This window comes from Protopterus annectens, chromosome 9.part0 (genome assembly GCF_019279795.1).
Source record: "Protopterus annectens isolate FY-2018-M chromosome 9.part0, PAN1.0, whole genome shotgun sequence".
Taxonomy (NCBI): domain Eukaryota; kingdom Metazoa; phylum Chordata; order Ceratodontiformes; family Protopteridae; genus Protopterus; species Protopterus annectens.
This window is the reverse complement of record NC_056743.1, coordinates 1,927,565,692-1,927,592,445: the sequence shown is the minus strand read 5'-3', so window position 1 is coordinate 1,927,592,445 and position 26,754 is coordinate 1,927,565,692. Positions and strand designations below refer to the sequence as shown.

General features: G+C 43.5%; 1 protein-coding gene across 2 annotated transcripts in view; it reads right to left on the bottom strand.

Moving 5' to 3' along the window:
- The window catches only part of NACC1 (nucleus accumbens associated 1), a 652,977-nt gene that overhangs the window by 41,371 nt on the left and 584,852 nt on the right, over positions 1 to 26,754 (bottom strand). For both annotated transcript variants that reach the window (XM_044084734.1, XM_044084735.1), the window contains exon 6: positions 5,346 to 5,832. In XM_044084734.1, coding sequence (XP_043940669.1) covers positions 5,573 to 5,832 — 260 coding nt within the window. In that variant the 3' untranslated portion in view covers positions 5,346 to 5,572. The remainder of the gene's footprint in view (positions 1 to 5,345; positions 5,833 to 26,754) is intronic.

Sequence of the window (26,754 nt, the reverse complement as noted above, 5' to 3'; positions counted from 1 at the left end):
GTATGCTCAGGATCACTGTGAACACCTTCACATGAAGTCAGGACAGACTGTCATATATATGCACAAAGTGTCATCTCCTACAAAGCAAAAATCCTTGGTCAGACAGGAAAGGCAAAAGGTAAATGCCAAAAAAAAATTGTACGGGACAAAGTATGCTGAACAGGTGAAATATGCCACAACTCTAAGATTAACAGATTCATCAAGGGGTGAAAATCTTTGTTATGAACCCACTGGTGGCAAAACAGACAGATCCAGCATCAGATGAGGAAGTAACTGAACTGAAGGCTGGCTCTTTTCAAGATACAAAACAAAAGCAACTGGAAAACAACAGTGTCTAAGAAAAAGCTAAACACATGGGAGAAAAGTAAGTTTCCATGCCGTGGGTACATACCCGAAGACAGACTCCAGGCACTGTGCTAAATGACCGTCTAATAACAATTTCATGGAAGTCGACATTCAGAACTTCCTAGCATCTCCACTATAAGCTCCTCAGTCATTAAAACCACTTCTGAGTGTTTGTCAAATTGGGTATAAGCATACAATTACTAAAGTACATTGTCACACCTACATTCTACCTCCCAAGACTGAAAAACATGAAGGGCACTGACATAATCGATACCAAACATACAAGTAAGGACTGCATATGCTTCACTTTACTGGTGGTACAATAGTGTCAAGCACAACATACTGTGCTGATGGGAAAGTAACGGCTGCGGCCAGCTGTCTTCTACTGGTATAAGATGAGATGACAAGCTGAATAAGATGTCTATTTCCCATATTAAGGATTACACTCGGGATCAAAACGTTGCAATGTTTCATCTCCCACACAAAATAATGTTTTTCTACAACAGCATAATTCTTTTTGCATTTGATGGCATGGTACCCAAGTTTTGTGCTGATTCCACATATATGCCAACAGAAAAGCTGTTAAAATTTTTCATCTTTCCCTACACACCTCAAAAGAGCAAGCAATGAGGCTTCCCACACCAACACAAAGTTCCTCAAGTGTGTATAAAGACATGTTAATTTTTCTGGACTGCCCAAGCAAAGCAAAACCAGATGTAATGTTTGACACTTGTAATACAAGTGACCCTTTCAAGAGAAAGTGCCTTTAAAAAAATGTATATGTGTATATATATATATATATATATATATATATATATATATATATATATATATATATATATAAAACACAGGGAAAGCTGTTGACTATCTTCTGAGAGTAAACAGGATCTGCACAGTTGTGTGAGACACCTACCACGAAAAAAACTAGAGAAAAAATAACTGATTATGCAAAGTTTCTTGTGACCTGTTTTCAGAGTTATGCTCAGGTAGTTTCTGTGGACACTTGCTCCTAATCATGTGTGTCAATGATGACTGTTCACTGAAGGACAATAACTACACTGAACGTGTTTAGTTTCACAGAACAGAGTGCACCTACAAATTAGCAGAGCAGCAAATACTACTTACTTCAGTATGAGAAGATTTGTCATATCCTGCGGTCCAGGACAAAGAATCAGTAAACAACTTAAAAAGAAATTAGAGTTTCATCCCACCCGCTGACACTACAAAAACTGGAAGACTGACATCTAGATTTAAAATGGTGTAGAAATTTACCTTGTTATTTTAGGAAGAAAATATTTTTAAATACACTGCTTTAGTGTGCCGAGCCCCGCAATATTTTTCTCTCTCTCCCCTTTCAGAGTTGATGGCTCTAAAGAATGTGATGGTAAAAAACACAGGGAAGGGAAGGAAATGTTTTTTTTGCTGCTGAAAGATTTCGGTGTTTGCAGTCTGTAGTTTAACACAGAAAGACTACTAAAGCTGCTCCCGAAAGACATTTTTATACCATATATTTTAGTTTTCAGTGTTCACAGATTATAGTTTATAGAGAAGGACTGGTTCAAAAGTTTTATTCCTTACTGACAACAATGCATATGTAAGATCTGCAGTGACTTGGCAAAAGCAAGCTGTGCAAATGTTGTCCATGTTGAAAAAAATGCTCCATTAACCATAGTTATGAACTTTTTTACTTTATAAAGGCACACACACACATGCGCGCGCGCACACACACACACACACACACACACACACACACACACACACACACACACACACGCACACACACACACACACGCAACAAACGGAGTGCACTCTGTTCCCTTACTATATTAACTCTAGGCTTGTTGTGCCATCATGGCAAGGAGGACCTCCATCACAACAGAATCCCTCCGAAAAAAAGTCAACCAACTTTCTAAAAACTGCAACAAGCATTCCGTCATATACAATGTGGATGCGACATGATCTGTAGCCGAGTACAGAACATGACTTGACATTGGGACAGTGTTGAATACGTTCAATATTTTTTTTAATCTGGACTATGATCTTCTGAGTTATAACTCGTCATCTGCCAACAGTACATGACCACTTTCTAATGCTGTACATGTAGTACTAAAACAGACACACCCACTCACAGGAAAAGTACTAGCTAAATTATTCTGTTCCTAAATTACTCATCATTGCAGATCTTCCTCTGTGTGAACATTAAATTGTCAGCACACCACTAATGATGCAACCTACACACACATGATCACACAAGTTAATGTCTAAGGAGGAGTACGACTGATACTAGTTTTATAGGTCTGTGCTACAGTGAACTCTGGTCATAAACTCTCCACTGCCAGTATCCAGACAAAAACATAACTGAAGAAAAATGTAAAATGTAAGCAAGTAAATCGTACTGCTTTAAAATTACATGTTTTACATTGGGTTCACATAGTTTGTTACAGTTTTGTGCATTCCATGAAGCTTTCATGTCCACTCTTGGCCCTACAACTAGTGCATAAAACAGACAAGTAAGCAGTACCATTTACACGGTGACACCCATTTACAAGTGTCATATTCTTAAGCATTTCAGTCTCTTGAATTACTTTTTTTCTAGCATAATATGAACAGTTTCACTGTTTTCATTCTTGAGAAAGAATATAATCCCATAATCACAGAAAATGTCCACCAACTACTAGAATAATTTAAACCCAAGCTACAGCATTCCTGCATAGTGGCCTCATGTCACCACAGAGCCAGTCAGATGTGCTACATTTGGTACACCGCCAAATATCAGTCATTCTTAATGGCACTCATGTATCCAAAAAAATACACAGTGCTGTCTATTAAAAGGCATGATACAACAGAATGCCTTCCTTCAAAAAGGACAATTTATACTAAAATAATTTCTGGTTTAAACAGGCTTCATAAAAAAATGCTGCAAGCATGAAACTGTAGCATTAGAGAGCTGTGGCACAGCTCCAAGAAATGCTACAGTAACTGATGCACACATGATCCAAACCACCACATTCCTCTACGTACTCTGCACCACTGTACACATTCTTGGTAGACTTGCACCGTAATAAAACACTCGCATGTACACAGATCTAATGCAATATGCTGCACTGTACAGCACGTTCCCTAATGGTGATCTATGCTTGACAAGATGCCTGGAATTTTTCTGCCACATCAGGCTGGTACACAGCAGCAGTACAAAAGTGCTACTATGGTAGCAACATTGTATTTGCACAATGTGCTACTTCAATTTCCGGTATGTAAGTGTATCAGCAGTGTGTAGGTACCACAAGTATTCATGTGGAAAGAGTAAGACAGTCTTATATTAGCAACGGTGAGCAAAGGTACTATTACTGCTGGCATGCAGAACTGATACTGTAGGCCACATCTCAGTGGTCATATACCATAGCATCCTAATGTCACCATTCCCCTACTTCTGAAACCCCAATGTGAAATGGACAATAAAATGGAATTTTCTCTCACTAAAAAATGCATTTAATGCACTGCCCAATTTCCTTTTAAACACAAAGTGTAAAGCAACATTTTCCATGCTTATCTGATGGGTTGTACCCTACATAACACACTGTTACAGAGCTTGCTGCTGCCTTCTCTGTTTCCCTGCTCAGTTCTCCAGAGTCAGGTTCTAGTCACTATACAGCTGGGTGTCCTAGCCACTCAACTCAGCAGTGCTACTCACTGCCAAGCCTAGGGTGCTACCTACCCTGCACAGCTCCACAGTCTGCTTCTACTCACTCTGCATTCCCATTCAGTGTCGTAGTTAGTACCAGACACTTTGCAGTCTTGCTAACAGCTAAAGTCAAGTGCTAGCTACTTTGTCCTAATCTACTCTATCCTGCTCAGTCCTACAGTTAGATTCTAGTCAATCTGTAGTTCTGTCCAGTGCCACAAGTGTGTGCTAGCTACCCTGCTCAGTTCCAAAGTTGGGTTTTGCCCACTCTGAAGTCCTGCTCAGTGCCATGGTCAGGGTCTGGCTGCTCAGCCACCCTGCTCCGTGCCACAGTGGAGTTATAGCCACTCTACCCTTCTGCTGAGTGCTACAGTTGGATGTAAGCTACCATGCTCTGTCCCATCTTGGGTACTGGCTAGTTGCTAACTTGCTCCTCCTTTCAGAAATGACCTCTCCAAAATATATGCAACTGTAGAGCTGTAGCTTAACCTGTACTCCCTGAAAGCAACATTCTCAGCTGAGCTAATGAAACCTATAAGTATCCAGAGAACTGTTCAGTGAGAGCGTGTAACAAACTGCTGGAAAACACTTTCCACTTACTGATGCTGCAGTCCCTGTACCTTCACATACATGGGCTTTTATTCTATAGAATGCAAAGGTTGTTCTTAATGAAAAAAAAAAAAATCTTTCACCCTAGTGGTGACATTACAATAAGATTTACTGCGAACTCATCAGTGCACTAACAGAAGTTTTAAACCTCTAAATCATACAGGGTGGGAGCTCTAATAAAACTACAGCAGTACAACTGGAATTAATTAAAAGGCGAGAAACCTACAGACTCACCTGTTAAAAAAAAACAGAATCTCTAGCCATTGGCTAGTCAAGTTAAAATCCATAAAAAAGTCAAACTGCAACAAACAAATAGCCTGATAAAAACCGTACCAGCAATATGCCATTACAGCACCGAGGCAGGGTACACACCTACCACAAGTTTACGTTAAGTCCTACATAGTTTCTGGACTTAATATGCGATGCCATTCCAAGCTGATTGCATTTCTTTAAGCATGACATTCAAAATTAACTGACGAATGTGGGTGTGTTTACCAGCCTTTTTTTGTTTTTTTTTTTAAATAAAAACTCTATTTAACTTGGTTAAATTCAACGTCCGTGGCCTCCTAGAGGCACAAAGGCCAGCTATATAACACTCTTGATTTGTCCCTCATTTGTCAAAATTTAAAGCTACCCTTGGCCTCCCTCAGGCATGGGGTTCCAGATGATTAAACCAACCTTAGGATGGTTTTAGTTTGATAAATATTACCTGGATCCGAAGGCATGGTTCAGTGTCGCAAGAGAGAATTACACTGTCCCTCTACAAATGGATATTCCCCCCACTTCTGGAGACTTGCACTGTACATTAAAAGCAAAGGTTTTAAAAAGGGACTGCATTTACATGTCTGTTGGACTGAGCTGAAGGGTGAAACACAAGAACTTGTGATCTCTTGCAAGATTAGATGCGCCTGCTCTCTCTACAGAGAGCTGTCGGTTTTACTGCAAGCCTTCACTGGAGGTCCCTGCATCACCATCATGACTGGCAGTCTCGAACCCTTGCTCAGCACCCAGCATGTCCGATTCCATCTTTCCAGCATCATTAATGAAAGAAGGATAAGCATCACCTTCGGCCATCAGCAGCTTCAACTTCGGGATCCAGCTCTTGCGGACAACACGTCGGGCGTTAGTGCACATGTCTGCAGCAATAGCATTCATTTCACTCTCCTTAAAGTTCTGAGCAAAATTTTGACAGTAAACTAGAAGACAAAAAATAATGATTAAGTTGTTTTCTCCAATAATTCTCTCTTCGTTAAGAAGTAACAAAGTCACTAATTGCACAGATGTGTCTTCTGCTAAAGAGGCCAAGGGTCAAGAGAAAAAAGAATTAGAGATACTCTGACCAGTGACTGTTTTCATCCAATATAAAAACATCAGTGAAATATCAGAGGTCAATATACCAGAACACATTTTGTTTTTTCAAACTGCAACTTTTATAAACACAACCTTTCTCCAAAATAAATGTAACATTTAAATTTAATAAAAATATCAATCAGGATGAAAAGAAAAATATGTACTTAACATAACATCAGGTTTTCATGATCTACATCTGTCCACTTCAACCTCAGGACTGCTTAGCCATGAGCAGAAGTCACTTGACACTTTTAACACTCTCCTGGGCTCCAAAACCCCTCTCACAGCTCAAACCATGCACACTTCCCCCTTTTCTCCAGATCAAGTTCACCTTAACTATTGTCAAGACCTGCTGATACGGAAACACCACAGGACCATCCTCTTGGTCACTCCACAGGCAAGAATACTATAAACAGAAGAGGGGAAGGGAGGTGGGGCTGTTGAAGTGGATAGATGTATATCAGGAGGCGGGGCTGCTGAAGTAGATGGATGTAAATCAGGAGGCTGGGCTGCTGAAGTGGATGGATGTAAATCAGGAGGCGGGGCTGCTGAAGTGGATGGATGTAAATCAGGAGGCGGGGCTGCTGAAGTGGATGGATGTAAATCAGGAGGTGGGGCTGCTGAAGTAGAATGATGTAAATCAGGAGGCGGGGCTGAAGTTGAATGATGTAAATCAGGAGGTGGGGCTGAAGTTGAATGATGTAAATCAGGAGGTGGGGCTGAAGTTGAATGACGTAAATCAGGAGGTGGGGCTGCTGAAGTGGATGGGTGTGAAGCGGGGGCCGATGAAGTGGATGGATGTAAATCAGGAGACGGGGCTGCTGAGGTGGATGGACGTAAATCCCGCAGTACATAACTCTGATATCTTAAACAATCCAGTTCGTCTACTTTTAATTTCAGGACAGAGTCAAGGCTACAACTTGCTAGGTGGTATCTAGACAGAATACAGAAAAGTATACATACATGGACCTTGAGACCACTCCCAACTTACAGCATCTTGCAAAAATATACACTGAAGCCTACACTGCATCTGCATAAATATCAAATGATGATGAATTCCTGACGACATTCTGGGGTATAGCTATAACTAAAAAAATGTGCTTTATTTTCCTTGTAGTCTACAGTAAAACTATAACAAAGTCCAACAGCCATCTGGACAGGGTTATATTTGAAACTTTCCAGTCCAATTTGTTTAAGGAGAAGGAAACAGATCACCCATTCTTGAACCTCTGGACAATAAAGGTAATATTCTTATCTATTAGGAAAATGAGGAATGAAAATGGGGACACAGATTAATTGCCATCTTAGGCATAAAGTCTGAATTTGAGTATAAAGAAACCTCCTTGTGAAATACAATGTATGGGCATTGAGAAAACAAAGTATGAATTTCAAAAATTGTAGCTTAAGTTACTGGCACTACAAATAGCTTTCCATGATGAGGCAAGAGCCACTGCAGCAGCTTGTTTAAGTAAAGGTGAAGTCATTTTCTCCAGCATGAAGTTCAAATCCCATGAAGGGACAGGTCCCCTGAAGGAAGGCCAGAGCAAGAAGGTCACCTCCAAAATTACTTGCATACTTTTAAAGAAGCTAAGGCGAAATATTTCATACTCTGATGGACATTATAAAGGGCTGCTAAGTGGACCCTGAATGTATCAGCTGAAAATACTAACAATGTTAGACCGGAGTTGTATATGGGTCTAACCTTTGCACCATTGCCCAGGGAGAAAACTCAATCCACTTATTCCTGTATGTCTTTTTATGGGAATTTCTGAAATGGTAGAAGAGCTGGATGACATTCAAGGGAAACAATGTCTTGCCATTAGAGGAACTGGAAAAAACAATCTGAGACACTGCAGGTTTGGTTAAGGACTTTCCAAATGGATGAGACAAAAGACACTTGTAATGTTACATCAGGTAAGAGCAGAGAGAACCAAACTTATCTCTGCCATAATGGGGTTACAAGGATGACCTTGGCCTTGTATATCTTTCTTTTCTGTAGGAATTTCATTACGAGTGAAATAGGGGAAAAACAAAACCTGGAGACCACTGATGAGCCAAGACAGTCACAGTATATCTTCTCCCCTTGTTGGGTGGGGGTGGGGGATTAGGGAATAACAGAAATTGCTTTTGGAGTTCTTTGGAAGCACAAAGAGGTCAGAGCAGGGTTTTTTCCCAACAAGTAAAAAATGCAATTCTCCACTATCTAAAGGACCATTCATAAGGCATCAGAAAGTACTGACAGAGCTTGTCTGCTAGAGTTGGCCTGTCCAGGAATATTCATTGCATGAACATGATCCATTCCTATAATCCCATCATCTCTTGACAGAGATGGTAGAAGTCAGTTCTATATTGCTTGCTGATATACCATGCTACTGCAGTGTTGGCTGAGTAGACTGCAATCACACCGTAAGAATGAGAACACTGTAAAGTCTGCACCCTTAGGAAGGGCTGCTCTCATCTGTAGGATACAGATGAGCAAGGAAATCTCTTACTGTGACCATTTCCCTTAGACATTCTACATAAACAATGTCCTTGTGAAAAATAAGAAAGAGTGGAATGGCCGTGAGTGCCTGCAGTTCTGAGGCTTTCCTAGTAGGGCTGAGGGCCATTAACAAGATAGTTAACCAGGTGTGAAACTTGAGATTTGCTGAAGTGGGAGGTTCAAATGGTAGCAGAGTGAGCTTTTCCAGTATGAAGCTGAGGTCCCAAGGAGGGAGCATGGTCTTCCTTAGGGGTCTTAAATGCAGTACTCCTTTTAGAAATTGTTTAACCTCAGGCCTGAACATAACAGGTGGACTGAGGGGAAGAAAAGAAGAACTAGCTAACAGGTGGGCTTTCACGGAGAAGTATGCCAAACAAACCTGTAATCATCAGTTTATCCAAGTACTTAAGGATAAGAGTAACCTCGCATTTCATTGGATCCTGACTGTTAATGCACCACAAGAAAAATCTCCATTTGTCTATGTAGGATTTTTGAGTGGTGGGTCTCCTTGCCTCCTGAAGAACCCAAAGTAAGTGTTCTGAAAACTGGCATCTGAAAGGAATCAGAACCCAATCATCCACAGGCTTAGCTGTAGGGATGACAGGTGCAGAGGAAGCAGAGAATCCCTTCTGTTGAGTAACGAGATGGATCTTGTGTGATACTTTGTGATAACTGACCCTGGCTAGGTGAAAGAAGGGGGAACTAATGTTGTCTTGGCAAAACGTGAGTCACAAGGAAGAGTAATTTTTTTTCTTTCTGAACCTTTAGTAAAACATTTGGAATCAATGGGATTGGTGGGAAGATGTAAACAAAAAAAAAAAAATTCCCCGTCCACTGAATGGAGAATGAATCTGTTCTCCAATCTTAGGGGCAAGGAGCCCCAGTGCAAATGAGGGCGGAGTTGCTTGTTGTTTTCTTATGCAGAATGTCCAGGAAGTCCTGTCTGTTTAGGATTCATTAGTGAGGATCCTCGATGGACCTGCTTAGTGAGTCTGCTAGAATGCTGTCCTGTGATGGGATGTACACAGCATGTTGGGACATGTTCCTCAAGACAGCCAAGTCCCAAGCACTCTGTGCTAGTCTGCATAATTGGCATGATATGGCCTCTCCTTGCTTACTTATGTACCACATGTCAGTGGTAGTGGTCTGTGAATACTTGGGCCTGGTTTCCAGATGTGTGAGAAAACCTGAAGTGCTTGAATGAGAGCCCTCATCTCTTTCAAGTCTATGTGCTTCTCTTCTTGAGTTTGAGCTGCCACCTGCCTTGGACTCTGCGGATACCTGTCCAGACCCCCAGGCCTCATCCAAGGCATCTGTGTACATCTCTTGTGCTGGACTTTGTGTTTGAAGGGAAAGCCCAGATTGAATTTCACCTGGGCCACCCACCATGAGATCTACTTTTTGAGACACGGTATGAGGATGATCTTTATGTCTAGGTTGGAACCATACTGTTTTCAGGTACTATTCAATTTTTCTCATATACAACTTGGCTAGAGAGAGAGTGAGAGAGCACTGGGATGGTTGCGGCCATGAAATCCAGGGTTCTTAGAAGCTCCCTGGCTTAGCATGTGTCGAGGGAAGACATGGAGTGAAGTAAGCTGAAGGCTTTGCACCTTCTTGGCATCCAATCTCCAGCCCAGGAAAGTACAGCTGTGTAAAATTTACCATAATAGAAGACGTCCTTCTCTTCACTGTTGCAGTATTCTTAAAATGAAGGATTCTTTGCCAAGGGCAGCCTGACATCTGGCCAGTATACCAAAGGCTTTAGGTTAACGATACTCCGTACATTGCATGTATGCTCCCTACGTAAGGCGTAGGGCATAAAGGTGATGCGTGGATGTATCATCCTCAGAACTGAGAACCACAGGAGGAACGCCAGCCCTAAGATACCAGTGGGTAGCATACATATCCAGAGAGAAAAAAAAAACAGGAGAGGAGGGAGTGAATACTACAATAGTGAACAGAAGAACTTCTACTGTTATGGTAAGACTTTACACAACTGTACTATGTCCTTCCATTTCACTGTCACAGTATTCTTAACATGATGGAGAGTGCAAAAGATTAGGAAGAAGACAGGAAGGAGGAGGAAGAGCCAGCAGAACCTTCTAGGAACCCATGAATAATAGCCCTAGCAAAACCAGCTCTAGCCTTGGACATGACATCCAACTTGTAGTGCTCAGTAAAGGTATGCACTGAAAACCAGGTAACTGCCTTAAGGAAAGAATTAGTATTCAAACCCTTGAAAAAAAGCACCAGAAGAGGCCACAGTCCTAGTAGTGTGAGCCTTGACCACAGAAGGAAGGCTCAAAGTACAGTTGTGTACACTTACCATAAATCTAGATGTTCAAGTGTATTCACTGTTGCAGTCATTACATTTGGGTAATCTGCTGGCAGGTTGCCCTCAGTCGGCCTGAATTCCAAGGTTTTGGGTCCTGCGTTGGTTGTTGTCTCCTCTTCCATGACGTCAGGTCATCAGGGGTATAAAACATGCAGCCAACGCCATTTTTTTTTAGTTTTTCTTGCCCCTGATGTCAGGGGACCCCAAAAAATGTAGCAAAAAATATATATATATACATACACACACACACACACACACACACACACACACACACACACACACACACACACACACATGCATCAATATAAACTTTACCTTCATCTACAAGCAAATACACCACATAGGTTGTAGAAGATAGAGAAGGAAAGATAAACTCCAGAATGAAAGGGGGATGGCGGGTGGGTAACCTGGACTGCAACAGAGAATACACTCGAACATCTACATTTATGGTAAGTGTACACAACTGTACTATGTTCTTCTTGTTTCACTGTTGCAGTCATTACATTTGGGTAGAATCCCAAATCTATGGCTGGGAGGCTGGAGCTAAACACCCTGCAGAACTGCAGTGGCAAAGCATGCCCTGGATTTAGAGTAGAGAGGCAAATGGTAATGCTTTGTAAAGGTGTGAACAGAACTCCAGGTAGCAGCCTCTAAGAATGTCTTTGGTTGGTACTCCCCTTAGAAAGGCTGCTGAAGTAGCTGCAGCTCTGGTGGAATGAGACCTTATGCCCTTTGGCACAGGTTTACCATGGTGTAGGTAGCAGAAACGGATGCAGTGGCTTATCCACTTTGAAATTGTCTGCTTTGAAATAGCCTTGCCTTCTGATCCTGCAGCATATGTCACTAGTAATTGCTCAGTTTTTCTTAGAGCTTTAGTCCTGCTTAAGTAGAATCTTAGCTGTAAGTGTACATCCAAGGAATGCAGAATTCTCTCCCTCTTGTTCTGTGGATTTGGATAAAAGGTTGGCAGATGAATTGTTTGGTTAAGAGTCACACTGGAAACCACCTTAGGCATACAAGTAGGATTTGTCATCAGAGATACCCTGTCTGGGTAAAATATGATAAAAGGCTCTACAGCCATGAAGGCCTGTAGCTCTGAAACTCTTCTTGCTGAAGTAATTGCTAGTAGCAGAGCTGTTTTCCATGATAAGAACTTTATATCAGCAGTAGCAGCTGGTTCAAATGGAGGCAGGGTGAGCTTTTCCAACACATAATTGAGGTCCCATGCAGGCAATGGTGATCTTCTAGGAGGCCTTAAATTTTTGGCTCCTCTAAGATGCTGCTTTAGCAAAGGATGAGAAAAGATTGGTGGCTCTGTATTGTAATGAGCCGAAATGGCAGAGGCATGGATCTTAACTGATGAGAAAGATAGGCCTTTGTCAAGCATCTCAGTTAAATATTGCAATATCTGAGGAATATTTGGTTCTGCTATATCAGTTCCTTGTGCTTGATTCCAAGCACAGAATCTCTTTCATTTCTCAGCATAAGATTTTCTAGTACTAGGCCTTCTGGTTTCTAAAATGACATCCATCACAGCTTTACTGAGAGGTGTTGTTTGTAAGACTACATGATCAGCCACGCTGCCAGGTTTACAGTCTGTAGTTGATTGTGCAGGATCTGATTATTTTGCTGGGACAGTAGTTGTGGTCTTTGAGGCAAGGTCCAAGCTGGGTATTGAGACAAGTTCCTTAGGATTGGGTGCCAGTCCGGGGCAATTAGTATCATCTTTAGTTTCTCTTGTCTGACTTTTAGGAGGACCTTGGGGAGAAGAGGCAGAGGAGGAAAGGCGTAAACTGATAGGTTTTTCCAACTGAAGGATAGGGCATCCACTTTCCATGCTTGTCTGTGATAAGTCCTTGTGCAGAATCTTTTCAATTGGTAATTTTGAGGAGAGGCAAATAGATCTATATCTGGGCTCCCCCATTTCCCTGTTATCATGCTGAAGACTTGTAGATTTAGTTTCCACTCATGAGGATCCAGAAGGTTTCTGCTTAAGTCGTCCGCCAGAGTGTTTTGTTTTCCTGGCAGGAATTGAGCTTGAAGATGTATCTGGTAGGTCAAAGCTGTGTCCCACAGTGCCATGGCTAATTTTCAAATGGGGTATGAGTTTGTGCCCCCTTGCTTGTTTATGTACCACATGACTGTGGTGTTGTCCATCTTTATCAGTAGTTGTCCTGGATGAAGTAAGTCCTTGAAGGCTGTTAGGGCATTTTGAAGAGCTAGCATCTCTTTCTGGTCGATATGTAGATGCATTTGTTTTGGTGACCATATGCCCTGAATGCGTCTTCCTGCCATGTGGGCCCCCCGGGCATAATCTGATGTGTCTGTTATGGTTTGGCTGTCAGAGGGTAGAGTGAATGGCCGTCCATTGTTTTGGTGACATGCCTTTGCCCACCATAGAAACTCCTGTTGCAGGCAGGGAATTAGTGGAATCATTGTTTCCAGACTGTGAGAATGTTGACTCCATAAACTTTTTAGGTACCATTGAAGTTTCCTCATATGCAGTCTTGCATATGGAATCAGTAGGATGCAGGATGCCATGAAGCCCAGAGCCTGCAGAATTTGTCTTGCAGAAGACTGGGTTTTTGTTGCCATCAGTTTGAAGTAAGTAGTCAGTTGCCTTTGCTTGTCTGGCGTGAGGTAAGCCACCTGGGCAGTTGTATTCAAGCTTGCACCTAGGAATGTTATCTTTTGAGAGAGTACATGTTGTGATTTATTTTCGTTTATTGTGTACCCTAGGCATGTTAGAAGCCTTTTCACAAACGCCAGGTGTCGAAGAAGAGTGTCCTTGTTCTCTGCTTGAATGAGACAGTCGTTCAAGTAAGGATATATTTGTATACTTCTTTGTCTGCAAAATACAATTACTGGTGCCAGGCACTTTTTAAAGACCCTAGGTGCAGTAGATAAGCCAAAGGGCAGTGCAGAGAATTGGTAATGCATTAAGCCAGCCTTGAATCTGAGGTATCGTCTGCACGATTGTCTTATTGGGACATGCAGGTATGCCTCTTTTAGGTCTAAAGTCACCAGCCAAGCATTTTTGCCCAGCATGGACAGAAGCTGCTGCAAAGTCAGCATTCTGAATTTTGGAATGTCCAGGTATGTGTTCAAAATCGATAAATCCAGTATTGGCCGCCAGGCCTCGTCCTTTCTGGGTACCAAGAACAGTCCTGAGTAAAAACCTTGCCCTTTTTCCTGTTCTGGTACTGTCTGAATGGCCCCCATATCCATGAGGGATGTAACCTGTTTTTGTGCCTCTGCCCATTGATTTTTTGGCAGATCTGGCCAACCATTTGCCATTGGCAGTGTGTGTGGAAATGGAATCTGTATCTCTGTGATACAATGTTTAGTACCCACTTGTCCTGGGTTATTAATTGCCAATTTTGAGCAAAAAGTGCTAACTTTCCCCCTATGGGTGTTGCCAAAAGATAAGTGCTTGGTGTAGGCACAGGGAAGTCATTGAGATTGCTTTCTGTAGGTTTGCACTTTATCTCCTGCAGATTTGGAGGTGGAAGTGCCCCACTGCTTTGACCTGTATGAATCTTGCGCCTGGTATCTGGAACCCTTAGGGCATCTAGATTTGCCCCTTTGAGCTCTGTCTGACACAGGAAATGACCAATTTTTTGTAGGCCAGTGTCTACTGAATCTTGGTGGCTGCACTTGTAAAAAGTCTTTTAACAGTTTGCATAGACTTAGCTTTGTCTTCCATTTTCTTTAAAACCTCTTCTGCCTTAATACCAAACAGAGAATCATGCTGTAAAGGTGCATCTAGCAATTTAGCCTTAACATGATCAGGCAAATTTTGTTCCTTTAACCAGGCATGCCTCCTAATCACAGATCCTGCAGGAAGCCTCTAAGGAATCAAAACCACATTGCAAAGTATGCTTTCCAACTTGTTCAGCTGCATGCAATAATTCCTGCATTTATTTATTTTCTGCACATTCTGAAATCAACATCATTTTCTGTTTCAGCAATCCCATAACATGTTGTTGGTACTTAAGCATATGAAATTGACAGTTTAAGGCCCTGATTGCCAAGGCTGCAGATGTATAAACCTTTTTTTCCCCCCATCTGTCCATTGCCCTTGAATCTCTGTCTGGTGGGGTAGGATTTTTTGCTGTTGAGGCCTTAACTCCCTTTGGACCCTGTGAAATAATTTCAGGATCAGCAGCAGGGTTTCTAAATAAAAATGTATGCGAGTCAGGGACCCTGTAATATGTCAGGCTTACTTGGAGCCGGATGTAAGGAGTGAGGGGTCAAGCTTGACTCTGAAAACACATAATCCACAATGTCTAAAGGCCTGTGCTGAGGGAGAAGAAGGAAATCCATGAGCCTCTTTTTCGATTCTGAGAAGTCTTGACTCTCCCAGTGAAAATGCTTCCTCAAAGTATGCAAGGTTTCTCTAAATGAATAATCCTCAGTAGGAGATGCAGATGGAATAGACTCCTCAGCATCAGAATCCTCATTGGGAGGTATAGATAATTCCTGATCAGAAGAGGAATCAGAAGAAATAGAAACCTGATCAGAAGATTCATAATCAGTGTCTTGCCTAGGCCTCTAATCAGGAGGGGGATGGGTACCCCTGATCAAAGTAATAAGGTCTTCAGCCATTTTGATAATCTGTTTTTTAGGCATAAAGGCCTGTGCACATGGCTCATGCGTCATTTTTTTAGTTTTAGACGTTGCTTTTTTCTTGGGTTTTGCAGCTGTTGTTGGTTTGATATACAAATGTTGAGGTCTGAATACACCCGCAGAAGCCGGTGCCTGCTCAGCGGCTCCGGACCCATCCGAGGGAGATGCATTCGTTGGCCCAATACCTTGAGTATCTTTCGGCATGCCGGACTCCACATGGGTGTTGGTAGAGGCCTGCAACTTGAAGGTAGCGGGTATCAGAGGCTGCAAAAGCACCTCACTGAGTACTGGCAACTGGCTTAGGAGAAGCTTCGTTGGTTTTGGATCTCGACCGTCTTTCTCTGTCCTTTTCTTTGCGTTTTTTTATGTACTCCGGTAGTCGGATTGCTATCTGATGACATTTCTGGGTAGTTAAATCTGTTTCCAAAATACTTTGATGCAAAAATATACAGCCGCTTAATAGTGCGTTGGTTAACTCTAGCACAAAACCGACAGCCAGGCACACTGTGATCAGGGCCTAGGCAAGGAATACAGTACAGATGGAAAACCTTCTGAGGTATTTGCTTCCCACAAGTAATACAATTAACTTTTTCTGACATCGGTAAAAAGCAAGAAAAAAAGTTTCCCCAACGGGGTACTTAGCTTTAGTGAAGACATGGGTTCTGAAACTGAAACTCAAATATTTCAGTAGTCGGCCGACCGGCACTTGCGAAATGCTTCTGCTTTGGGCACCGCGCGGCAAGAAAGACTAAAGAAAATGGCGTCGGCTGCATGTTTTACACCCCTGACGACCTGACGTCATGGAAGAGGAGACAGCAACTAACGCAGGACCCAAGACTTTGGAATTAAGGCCGACTGAAGGCAACCTGCCAGCAGATTACCCAAATGTAATGACTGCAACAGTGAAACACAAAGAACATCATGATAAGAATAACAAAAAGAAATGTCTTTAGAACTACAAGAGGAAATAGTCTGCTTGGAAACTGCCAAACTTACAGATCTAGGATGAAAAGAAACAAAAAGCTTATTATATTTTCGAAAAGTGTTAGTTTTGAACAAGTAAAATCTGAGTTGGCTATGCACATCCAAAGTGTGCTATATCTTCTCACTAGTAAACTGCAAAGAAGGGAAAAAAGCGGGTAATTTAATACTGATTAAGAGACAACTGATTCACCACCCTAAGTATAAAAGGAGGACTGGTACGAAGAGAACCTCCTTCCTTATGTAAAATGGGCTTGAAACTCAGGCACCCATCTGGGCAGAAGTAATGGCTAACAAAACAACAGTCTTCCAAGAACAATGCTGTAAGGAAGCTGAAAACTGCAGGCTCAAAAGGAGTCCGAGTCAATTTCTTCGAAACAAAATTAAGATCCCAGGAAGGAGGAACAGGCTTCCTGGGAGGTCTATTAAGAAGGATGCCTTTAAGAAACTGCTTGACCTCGAACCTAGAGGCTTAAGGAGGAAAAAAGGTAGACAAGCAAAAACAGCTGAGAGGCGGGCTTTAACAGAATATACCAACCCAGCATTCAGCAAGTCACACAAATGAGAAAGTACAGTTTTGTACCTACCATAAATGTAGATGTCCGATAGGTATGCATCTGCAGTCATAACATATGGGGTTGTCCTGCCTCAGGCAGCCCTTCGGTCGGCCGGATTCCAAAGTCTGGGTCTGGCCTCGGCTGATGTCGCACTTTCCCCGACGTCAGAGCGTCTGGGGTATAAAAGCATCAGCCGACGCAATCTTCCTCAGTTTTTCTTGCCCCAGATGCCAGGTGCCCTCTATGAAGGCTAAATTTGGATAAAATGCCAAAAAATTCCAAACATAATGCAAAAATATGTACATATATATATATATCTATATACAAACAAATACACCATAACAGATTCCCCCAGCTAGCTAATGAAGAGGTAAGCACCCTAGGAATACCACAGAGGGGAAGGAGGGAGGGTAAACCTGACTGCAGATGCATACCTATCGGACATCTACATTTATGGTAGGTACAAAACTGTACTATGTCCTTCAAGGATGCATCTGCAGTCATAACATATGGGTAGAATACCATAGCCAATCTGGGGGTGGAGGTACTAAGAAAATGATGGTGTAGTTAAGAGACCCTGCAGGACTGCTGTAGCAAAACCTGCTCTGGATCTGGAGTATAAGGGTAAATTGTAATGCTTGGCAAAAGTATGCACGGAGCTCCATGTAGCAGCTTCTAAAATGTCCTTGGTAGCCACCCCTCTTAGGAAGGCTGTAGTGGTGGCTGTGGCTCTCGTGGAATGAGGCCTAATATTCACAGGAACAGTCTTTCCATGAAAGGAGTAGCAAAAGCGAATGCAATTTCCTATCCATTTTGAGATTGTCTGTTTGGAAATTGCTTTTCCTTGTGTCCCAGCAGCATAAGCTACAAACAGTTGGTCAGTCTTTCTGTAACTTATAGTTCTGTCCAAATAGTAGCGTAACTGTCTGTGGATATCCAGAGTGTGTAGAAGTTTCTCCCCTTTATTTTGTGGATTTGGGAAGAATGTAGGCAAATGAATTGCTTGGTTCAAGGATACTCTAGATACCACCTTTGGCATAAAGGTTGGGTTGGTTCTTAACGAAACTCTGTCCTGATGAAAAATAAGAAATGGCTGCACTGCCATTAAAGCTTGTAACTCAGATACTCTTCTTGCTGAAGTTATGGCCAGAAGGAATGCAGTTTTCCAGGATAGAAACTGTGGATCTGCCGATGCTGCTAGTTCAAATGGAGGAAGTGTTAGTTTTTCCAGCACAAAGTTGAGGTCCCAAGTAGGTAAAGGTGGTCTCCTTGGAGGATTGATGTTTTTGATTCCTCTGAGAAATTGTCTTAAGAGAGGATGCGAGTAGACAGGAGGATTTACATTGTATTCTGCTGAAATTGCTGAGGCATGTATTTTAATGGAAGAATAAGACAGGCCACTGTGGTACAATTCTGCTAAGTATTCCAGTATATGTGACATGTTCATCACTGTCACATCAAGGCCTTTTGTTGTGTTCCAAATGAGAAATCTTTTCCATTTTGCTGAGTATGCCTTCCTTGTGGAAGGGCGGCGAGCTTCCATAATAATGTCCTTTACCCTCTGGGATAAGCTGTCCTGGGAAGGAGTCATGGTATGCTCCAGGCAGTTAGCTGCAAGGTCTTTAGGTTGGGATGCAGGATCTTGTAGTTGTTCTGCGTCAGAAGAGGCCATAATGGGAGAGGCCACGGTTTCGTCTGTGACAAGCTCTTCAACAGTGGGTACCAATGCTGCCTTGGCCAGTCTGGAGCTATCAGGATCACTTTTGGCTGTTCTGCTCTGATCTTCAGTAAAACCTTGGACATTAATGGGATTGGTGGGAAAGCATAGACTTTTCGTGCTTTCCAGCTGAAAAAGAGAGAGTCCACCTTCCATGCTTGTGGATGGTATGTCCTTGTGCAAAAAATTTTCAGTTGATGATTGTGGGGTGAGGCGAACAGATCTATCTCGGGCCTTCCCCATGTCTGTGTTATGAGTAAGAAGATGTCTGGGTGCAGCATCCATTCGTGTGCATCCATGGTAGTTCTGCTTAAGCTGTCTGCCAGAGTATTGTCTTTCCCTGGCACGAACTGGGCCTGTAGTTGTATATTGTGTTTCAGACAAAGATCCCATAGATTCATAGCCAGTCTGCATAGAGGGTAGGAGTGCGTGCCTCCTTGCTTGTTTATGTACCACATAACTGTGGTGTTGTCTGTCCTTATTAGCAGGTGGCCCTGTTGAAGGAAAGGTTTGAAAGCCTCGATTGCATGTATCACTGCCAGCATTTCCTTTTGGTTTATGTGCATTTGCAGCTGCCCTTGAGACCATAATCCTTGGATACATTTGTCCTCCATGTGTGCTCCCCAACCTCGGTCTGAAGCGTCCGTGGTGATGGTTTGGTTTGCTTTTGGTTTGAAGAAAGGCAACCCTCTGTTGTTATGGCAGGCTTGAGCCCACCACAGGAATTCCTTTTGAAGGCAAGGTATGATTGGAATCAGAGTTTCCAAGCTGTGACTGTGCTGAGTCCATACACTCCTTAGGTACCATTGCAATCTTCTCATATGTAGCCTGGCTTGTGGAATTAGTATTATGCAGGATGTCATGAAACCCAGGGCCTGCAGGATTTTCCTTGCAGTTAGCTGAGTTTGTTTTGTGAGATTCTTGAAGTAATCTGGAAGTTGTTTCTGTTTTTCTTCTGTGAGAAAGGCCATTTGGGTGGTTGTATCTAGATCTGCACCCAAAAAGGTCATCCTTTGGGATGGTACAAGTCTTGATTTTTGGATGTTGACTGTGTATCCCAAGGCCTGTAATAGCTGGATGGCATAGTCCAAGTCCTTTAACAAATTTGTCTTACTGTCCGCTTGTATCAGGCAGTCGTCCAGATATGGGTAGATCTGAATCCCCTGAAGTCTGCAGTGTGCAATTACTGATGCCAGGCATTTTGTGAATACTCTGGGCGCAGTAGATAAGCCAAAGGGCAATGCTGAGAATTGATAATGCTCTGATCCTGCAAGAAATCGGAGGTGTCTTCTGCAACTTTGTCGAATGGGGACATGCAGGTATGCCTCCTTGAGATCTAGAGTCACCAGCCAAGACTCCTTGCCCAGCATGGGAAGAAGCAGCTGTAGGGTCAGCATCTTGAATTTCGGCACAATGAGGTAAGTGTTCAGTGCGGACAGATCGAGAATAGGCCTCCATTGATTTTCTTTCCTTGGAACAAGGAATAACCTTGAATAAAAACCTTGGCCTTGTTCTGAGAGAGGAACCTTCTCTATGGCTTTCATTTGTAGTAATTTGGTGATTTGCATCAAAGCCTCTGCCCTCTGATTTGGTGGCAGGTCTGGCATTCCTTTTCTTTTTGGCAATGTGTGGAAATGGAACCTGTAGCCTTTGTCTATTATTTGCAGTGTCCATGAGTCCCTTGTAATGTAATGCCAATTTTCTGAAAATAAAGAAAGCTTTCCGCCCAATGGTGCTTCTAACTGAGCCCTGGTTGGCAGAGTCAAAAATAAGTCATTGTGTTTGTCCTGGTGTAGCAGTTGTTGTTGCTGTTCCTGCACTACCTCTCTGGCTTGGTGGCTGCCACTGACGGCCTCTGTAGTGGCCTCTAGCTTGCCCTCTACCTCTGGTACGCCTGTTCCTGCCTCTCTGTGATCTTTCTGAGTCCGGAAAGGACCAATTCTTAGTAGGCCAATTTCTGCTGAATCTCGGTGGTTGTACCTGCAGAAAGTCCTTGACTGTTTGCACAGATTTTGCCTTTTCTTCAAACTTCTTTAAGACCTCCTGGGCCATGGAACCAAATAATTTTTGTTTTTCCATTGGAGCATCCAGGAGCTTAGCTTTAACATGGTCCGGTAGAGATTGTTCCTTCAACCAGGAATGCCTTCGTATAACTGCCCCTGTCATTGCTGACCTACATGAAGCTTCCAGTGCATCATAACCACATTGCAAAAAATGGTTGCTAACCTGCTGTGAGTTATGTACCAGATCCTGAAGTGATTTACGGTCAAGGGGCTCAGAGGAGGAAAGTTTCTTATATAATTCATCTAACAAATACTCTTGGTACTGAATCATATGGAATTGACAATTTAATGCCCTCATAGAAAGAGTTGCAGAAGTATAAACTTTCTTTCCCCATCGCTCTAAAGCTCTAGATTCCCTTTCAGAAGGTAAAGGATTTTTAGCAGTGGCAGCTGCAACCCCTTTTGGGCCCTGTGAAATGGTTTCTGGGTCTGCAGTGTGGGCCTTGTACAGGTGAAAATGAGAATCTGGGACCCTGTAGTACCTATCAGGTTTGGCCGGAGCCGGAGGGAGAGAATCAGGGGCTGTACTAGCATCAGAGTACACATCATCAATAACATTCAAAACAGGAGGAATAGCCAAAGGCCTATGCTGAGGCAAATGCAAAAAGGTCCTTAATCTTTTTCTGGAATCAGAAAATTCCTGGCCCTGCCATTGGAAATGTTCTCTCATAGAATGCAGTGTCTCACCAAAAGAAAACTCTTCAGGAGGGGAGGCCGAAGGAATAGATTCTTCAGCATCAGAATCCTCGTAGGCCGAATAAGCCTCCTGCTGGTGCTCTGACAACACAGATTCATCCATAGACTCATCTGAAGAGTGGGGGTCAGAGGGCTCAACCCTGGGCCTTTTGTCTGGAGGTGGAAGAGAGCCCCTGTCCGGGTGAGGTTGAGAACCTCTAATTAAGGAGATAAGATCCTCTGCTAGGCTAAGAATTTGAGTGCTGGTAGAAGGCCTCTGAGAGGTAGACTTGGGAGGCAAAACTTTGGCAAGTTTGGCAGCTTTAGCCCTAGAGAAGGCCTTAATGGACATGGATGCAGGGGGTCTGGCTGCACCACGTGCAGGGGTGGACTTGTCTAAAGGAATGGTGTCGGACATGCCCTGGACACCGGTTTCCGTAGGTAGTTCAATAACAGACTCGGCCGGAGCCTCCGAGGAAGTCGGTTGTAAGGTTTTGGCAACAGGAAGCACCGAGGACTCTGTTTCAGCCGAAACAGAGACACTCGCGGTAGGCCTGACCGAGGTTTCAGCCAAAACCACGGACCGCGAGGGTCGGTCCTTGTCCTTCTGTTTTTTAACTACATGTGAAGTCAGAGTCTCCGACGGCATTTTATATGCAAAACTAGCCCCAAAATATTCCTTTGCAAACTCCGACCGACGCCTAAGCGTTCGTCGGTTGAAGGAAGCACAGGCAGAGCAGGCCCAGACGTCGTGGTCCGGGCCTAAGCAAGGGAGGCAGTAAGAGTGGAAATCCTTATGAGGTATTTGTTTCCCACAAGTTAAACAATTATTTACTTTATCTGACATCGGCTGAGGCAAGAAAGAGTCCCCAACGGGGTACTTAGCTTTTTCGAAGTCTTCGGTAGCTGAATCAAAGGAGCTGGCCGACCGGCACTTGCGAACTGCTTCTGCTTTGGGCACCACGCGGCAAGAAAGACTGAGGAAGATGGCGTCGGCTGATGCTTTTATACCCCAGACGCTCTGACGTCGGGGAAAGTGCGACATCAGCCGAGGCCAGACCCAGACTTTGGAATCCGGCCAACCGAAGGGCTGCCTGAGGCAGGACAACCCCATATGTTATGACTGCAGATGCATCCTTGAAGGACATCCACAGGAACATCCACAGTAAGTGGGTCCAGGTAATGAGAAAATTTCCTAGTGTTGGGTTTCTTGGCATCCTGCAGAACTCAGAGCATGTCTTCAGAAAAAAGGTGCCCATAGGGAATCAAAATCTTATCACCCACACTGTCAGCTGAAGAGTGGAGTAGTGGGGATGATGAGAGATCCCTTGTCTTGTGTGAGAAAATCCACCCTGTGAGGTAACTTGTGATGACTGCCCTTGGCTAAATACAGAAAAGGAGGGAACCAATTCTGTCTGGGCCAAAAGGGAATCACCAGCAAGACTTTGGGAGCATCCTGTTTAATCTTGCACAGAACGTTTGGAATGAGAAGGGGAGGGAAGGCATAGATAAATATCTTCCACGAAAAAGATAGGTAGTCCACCTTCCAGGCCAGAGGACATGGAGTCCTGGCACACAACTGAGGAAGTTGCCTGTTCAGAGGGGAGGCAAAGAGATCTATGTGAGGAATGCCCCACTGGTGGATAATGTCCAGAAACACATTCCAGTGAAGCATCCACTCGTGAGAGTGTGTTACAGACCTGCTCAGGGAGTCTGCCACAAAATTCTGACACAAAGGAATATACACCACCTAAAGTGTGACTTGGTACTGAATCACTAGCTCCCAAACCTGGAGTGCCAATCTACAAAGAAGATAGGACCTTGTCCCCCTTTGTCTGCTGACATACCACATCACTGTGATGTTGTCTGTAAAGATTTTTAGGGGCCCTGGAGAAAAGAGAGGGCGGAAAGGAGTTTGGGCCAACAGAAGAGATCCTTGATATGGATGTGCTCCTTCTGCTGCTGAGGAGATCAAAGTCCTTGCAGCTTTAGGTTTCTGACGGAAGTCCCCCAACCCCTGTTTGAAGCATCTGTAAACAGATCCCGAGAAGGAAGTGGGGCTGAAAATGGAAGCCCTGAATTCAAAGTCAGTCAGTGAATCCACCACTGAAATGCCAACTTGAGACATGAAAGAGGAGGAATTGGAAACTCTAAAGGATGACAAAGCTGAAGCTAAACTGACTTTAGATACCACTGAAACTTTCTCATGTGCAATCTGGTGAAAGGAAAATAGGGATGGTGGATACCATGAAACCCAGAGCCCTCAGAAATTCCCTGGCTGAAATCAAGGGCAGAGAAAGAAAGGACTGAAAAAAAAAGAAATCAGAGTCACAGCCTTGGGAGGAGACAGGGATGCTATCTTAGGAACACAGCCTGGATTGCTGCATCTCAGAAAAAACATGATCCCGCGTGAGGAGGACATGAAGGATTTTTTAAAATTTACAGTAATCCAGGCTTTGCAACAAAGCAATGACCCACTGAAGGTGCTGTAAAAGAACCTCTGGAGAGGAGGCTTGAAAAAGCACGTCATCTAAATAAGGAAAGACCTGAAAACAACAACAGGAGCTAGGCATTTGGTGAATAGTCTTGGGGCAGTAGAGAGGCCAAAGGGCAAATCACAAAGTACAGTTTTGTACACTTACCATAAATGTAGATGTTCGAGTGTATTCACTGTTGCAGTCATTGCATTTGGGTTATCTGCTTGCAGGTAGCCCTCAGTCGGCCTGATTAACAAAGTCTTGGGTCCTGCGTCGGTTGCTGTCCCTTCTTCCATGACGTCAGGGGTATAAAACATGCAGCCAACGCCATTACATCAGTTTTTCTTGCCCCAGATGTCAGAAGCCCGCCTAATGATAAACAATTAAATATAAACGTACAAAGATATACCTCCAACAAAAAAACAAATACACCAAAAAGGCTTTTAAGCATAGTAAAGGAAAGTAGAGGTATAGCCAAAAGAATTTAGGGGGCTGGAGGGAGGGTAACCAGGACTGCAACAGTGAATACACTCAAACATCTACATTTATGGTAAGTGTACACAACTGTACTATGTTCTTCGAGTTTCACTGTTGCAGTCATTACATTTGGGTAGATTCCCAAAGTTATAGTTAGGAGGAGGAATTTAGACAGCATTAGGGCCAGCTATAAGGCCCTGCAAGACTGAAGTGGCAAAGCCAGCTCTGGATTTAGAGAAAATTGGCAAATGATAATGCTTGGTGAAAGTATGTACAGAACTCCAGGTAGCAGCTTCTAGGATGCCTCCGAGAAAGGCTGTGGAGTTAGATGCAGCCCCGGTGGAGTAAGGTCTGATCCCCTGGGGATAGGTTTTCCATGGTGCTTTTAGCAGAAATGAATGCAATGGCTAATCCATTTAGAAATGGTTCACTTTGAAATAGCCTTCCCCTCTGCCCCTGCAGCAAATGCCACCAGCAGTTCAGATTTCCTCTGAGATTTAGTCCTGTCCAAGTAGAATCTAAGTTGTCTGTGCACATCTAAGGAATGCAGTATCCAGTCCCCTTTATTCTGTGAATTGGGAAAGAAGGTTGGCAAATGAATGGACTGATTAAGAGCCACACTGGATACCACCTTGGGCATGAAGGATTGATTGGTTCTGAGGGACACCCTGTCCGCATGAAAGATGATGAAAGGTTCTACCCTTCTAGCTGAAGTGATTGCTAAAAGGAAAACTGTTTTTCCAGAAAGAAATTTTAAGTCTGCAGTAGCAGCTGGCTCAAAAGGAGGTAAAGTGAGTTTCTCCACGACAAAGTTAAGGTCCCAGGCTGGGGTTGGAGCTCTCCGGGGTGGTCTCAAATTTTTGGCCCCTCTGAGGAACTGCTTGAGCAGTGGATGAGAGAGGAGGGGAGGTTCTGTGTTATAATGAGCTGAAATGGCTGAGGCATGGATTTTAATGGAGGAAAAAGGCAGGCCCTTGTGAATCACCTCAGTTAAGTATTGTAAAATCTGAGGTAAATTGGGTGCTGCTGTGCTCATCCCTTGAGAATGGTTCCAGGCACAGAATCTTTTCCATTTTTCAGCATAAGATTTTCTAGTACTAGGCCTCCTTGCCTCTAAAATGACATCCATCACAGGTTTGCTCAGGGATGGTAAAGGAGAGATTAAGTAATTAGCCAGGCTGCAAGTTTCAGTGTTAGAAGCGGAGGGTGCAGAATCTGGTTCTCCTGCTGAGACAGCATGGAAGGAGTCTGAGGCAAGTGCCATGGAGATAACGGTGACACACTGCGCAGGAGGGGGTACCAGTGTTGGCGCACCAGTCTGGAGCAATCAAAATCATCCTTGGTTTGTCCTGTTTGATTTTTAGTAGTACTTTGGAGAGCAGAGGGGGGGAAACGCATAGACTGATAGTTTTTTCCAGCTGAAGGACAGAGCATCCACTTTCCAGGCTTGTTTGTGGGGAGTCCTTGTGCAAAATTTGTCCAATTGGTGGTTCTGGGGAGATGCAAACAGGTCTATATCTGGGCTCCTCCATTTGCTTGTCAACATGTTGAAAATCCTTGGTTCCAGTTACCACTCGTGTGGGTCCATGAGGTTTCTGCCTAGTCCGTCTGCCAGTGTATTTAACTTTCCTGGCAGGAATTGAGCTGGTAGGTGCACTTGGTAGCTCAAGGCTGTGTTCCACAATGCCATGGCTAGTCTGCAGAGGGGGTAAGAATGTGTACCCCCCCCCGCTTGTTTATATACCACATAACAGTGGTGTTGTCCATCTTTACCATTAGTTGTCCTGGAAGAATGTGGTCCTTGAAGGCTGTCAGAGCATTCTGTACAGCTAACATTTCTTTTTTTATTGATATGCAGGTGCATTTGACTTGGGTTCCATTTGCCCTGAGTGCACTTCCTTGACAGGTGAGCCCCCCACGCATAGTCTGATACATCTGTTGTTAGGGTATGTGCGGCAGGGGGTGGTGTGAAAGGTAGTCCCTTGTTTTGGTGGCAGGCCTCTGCCCACCAAAGGAATTCTAGGCGTAGGCAAGGTATGATAGGAATCATTGTTTCTAGGTCTTGAGAATGCGGACACCATAGGCTTTTTAGATACCACTGTAGTTTCCTCATATGCAGTCTTGCATATGGAATTAGAAGAATGCAGGAGGCCATTAACCCCAAGGCTTGCATTATTTGTCTTGCAGAAGAGTTTTTGTGGCCACTTGTTTGAAGTAGGTTGTCAAATGAAGTTACTTTTCTGGCGTGAGGTAAGCCATCTGGGAAGTTGTATTCAAGCTTGCTCCCAGGAATATAATTTGTTGACAGGGTACCAGGTGTGGATTTCTTTTAATTTATGGTGTACCTCAGACAAGTTAGAACCCTTTGTACA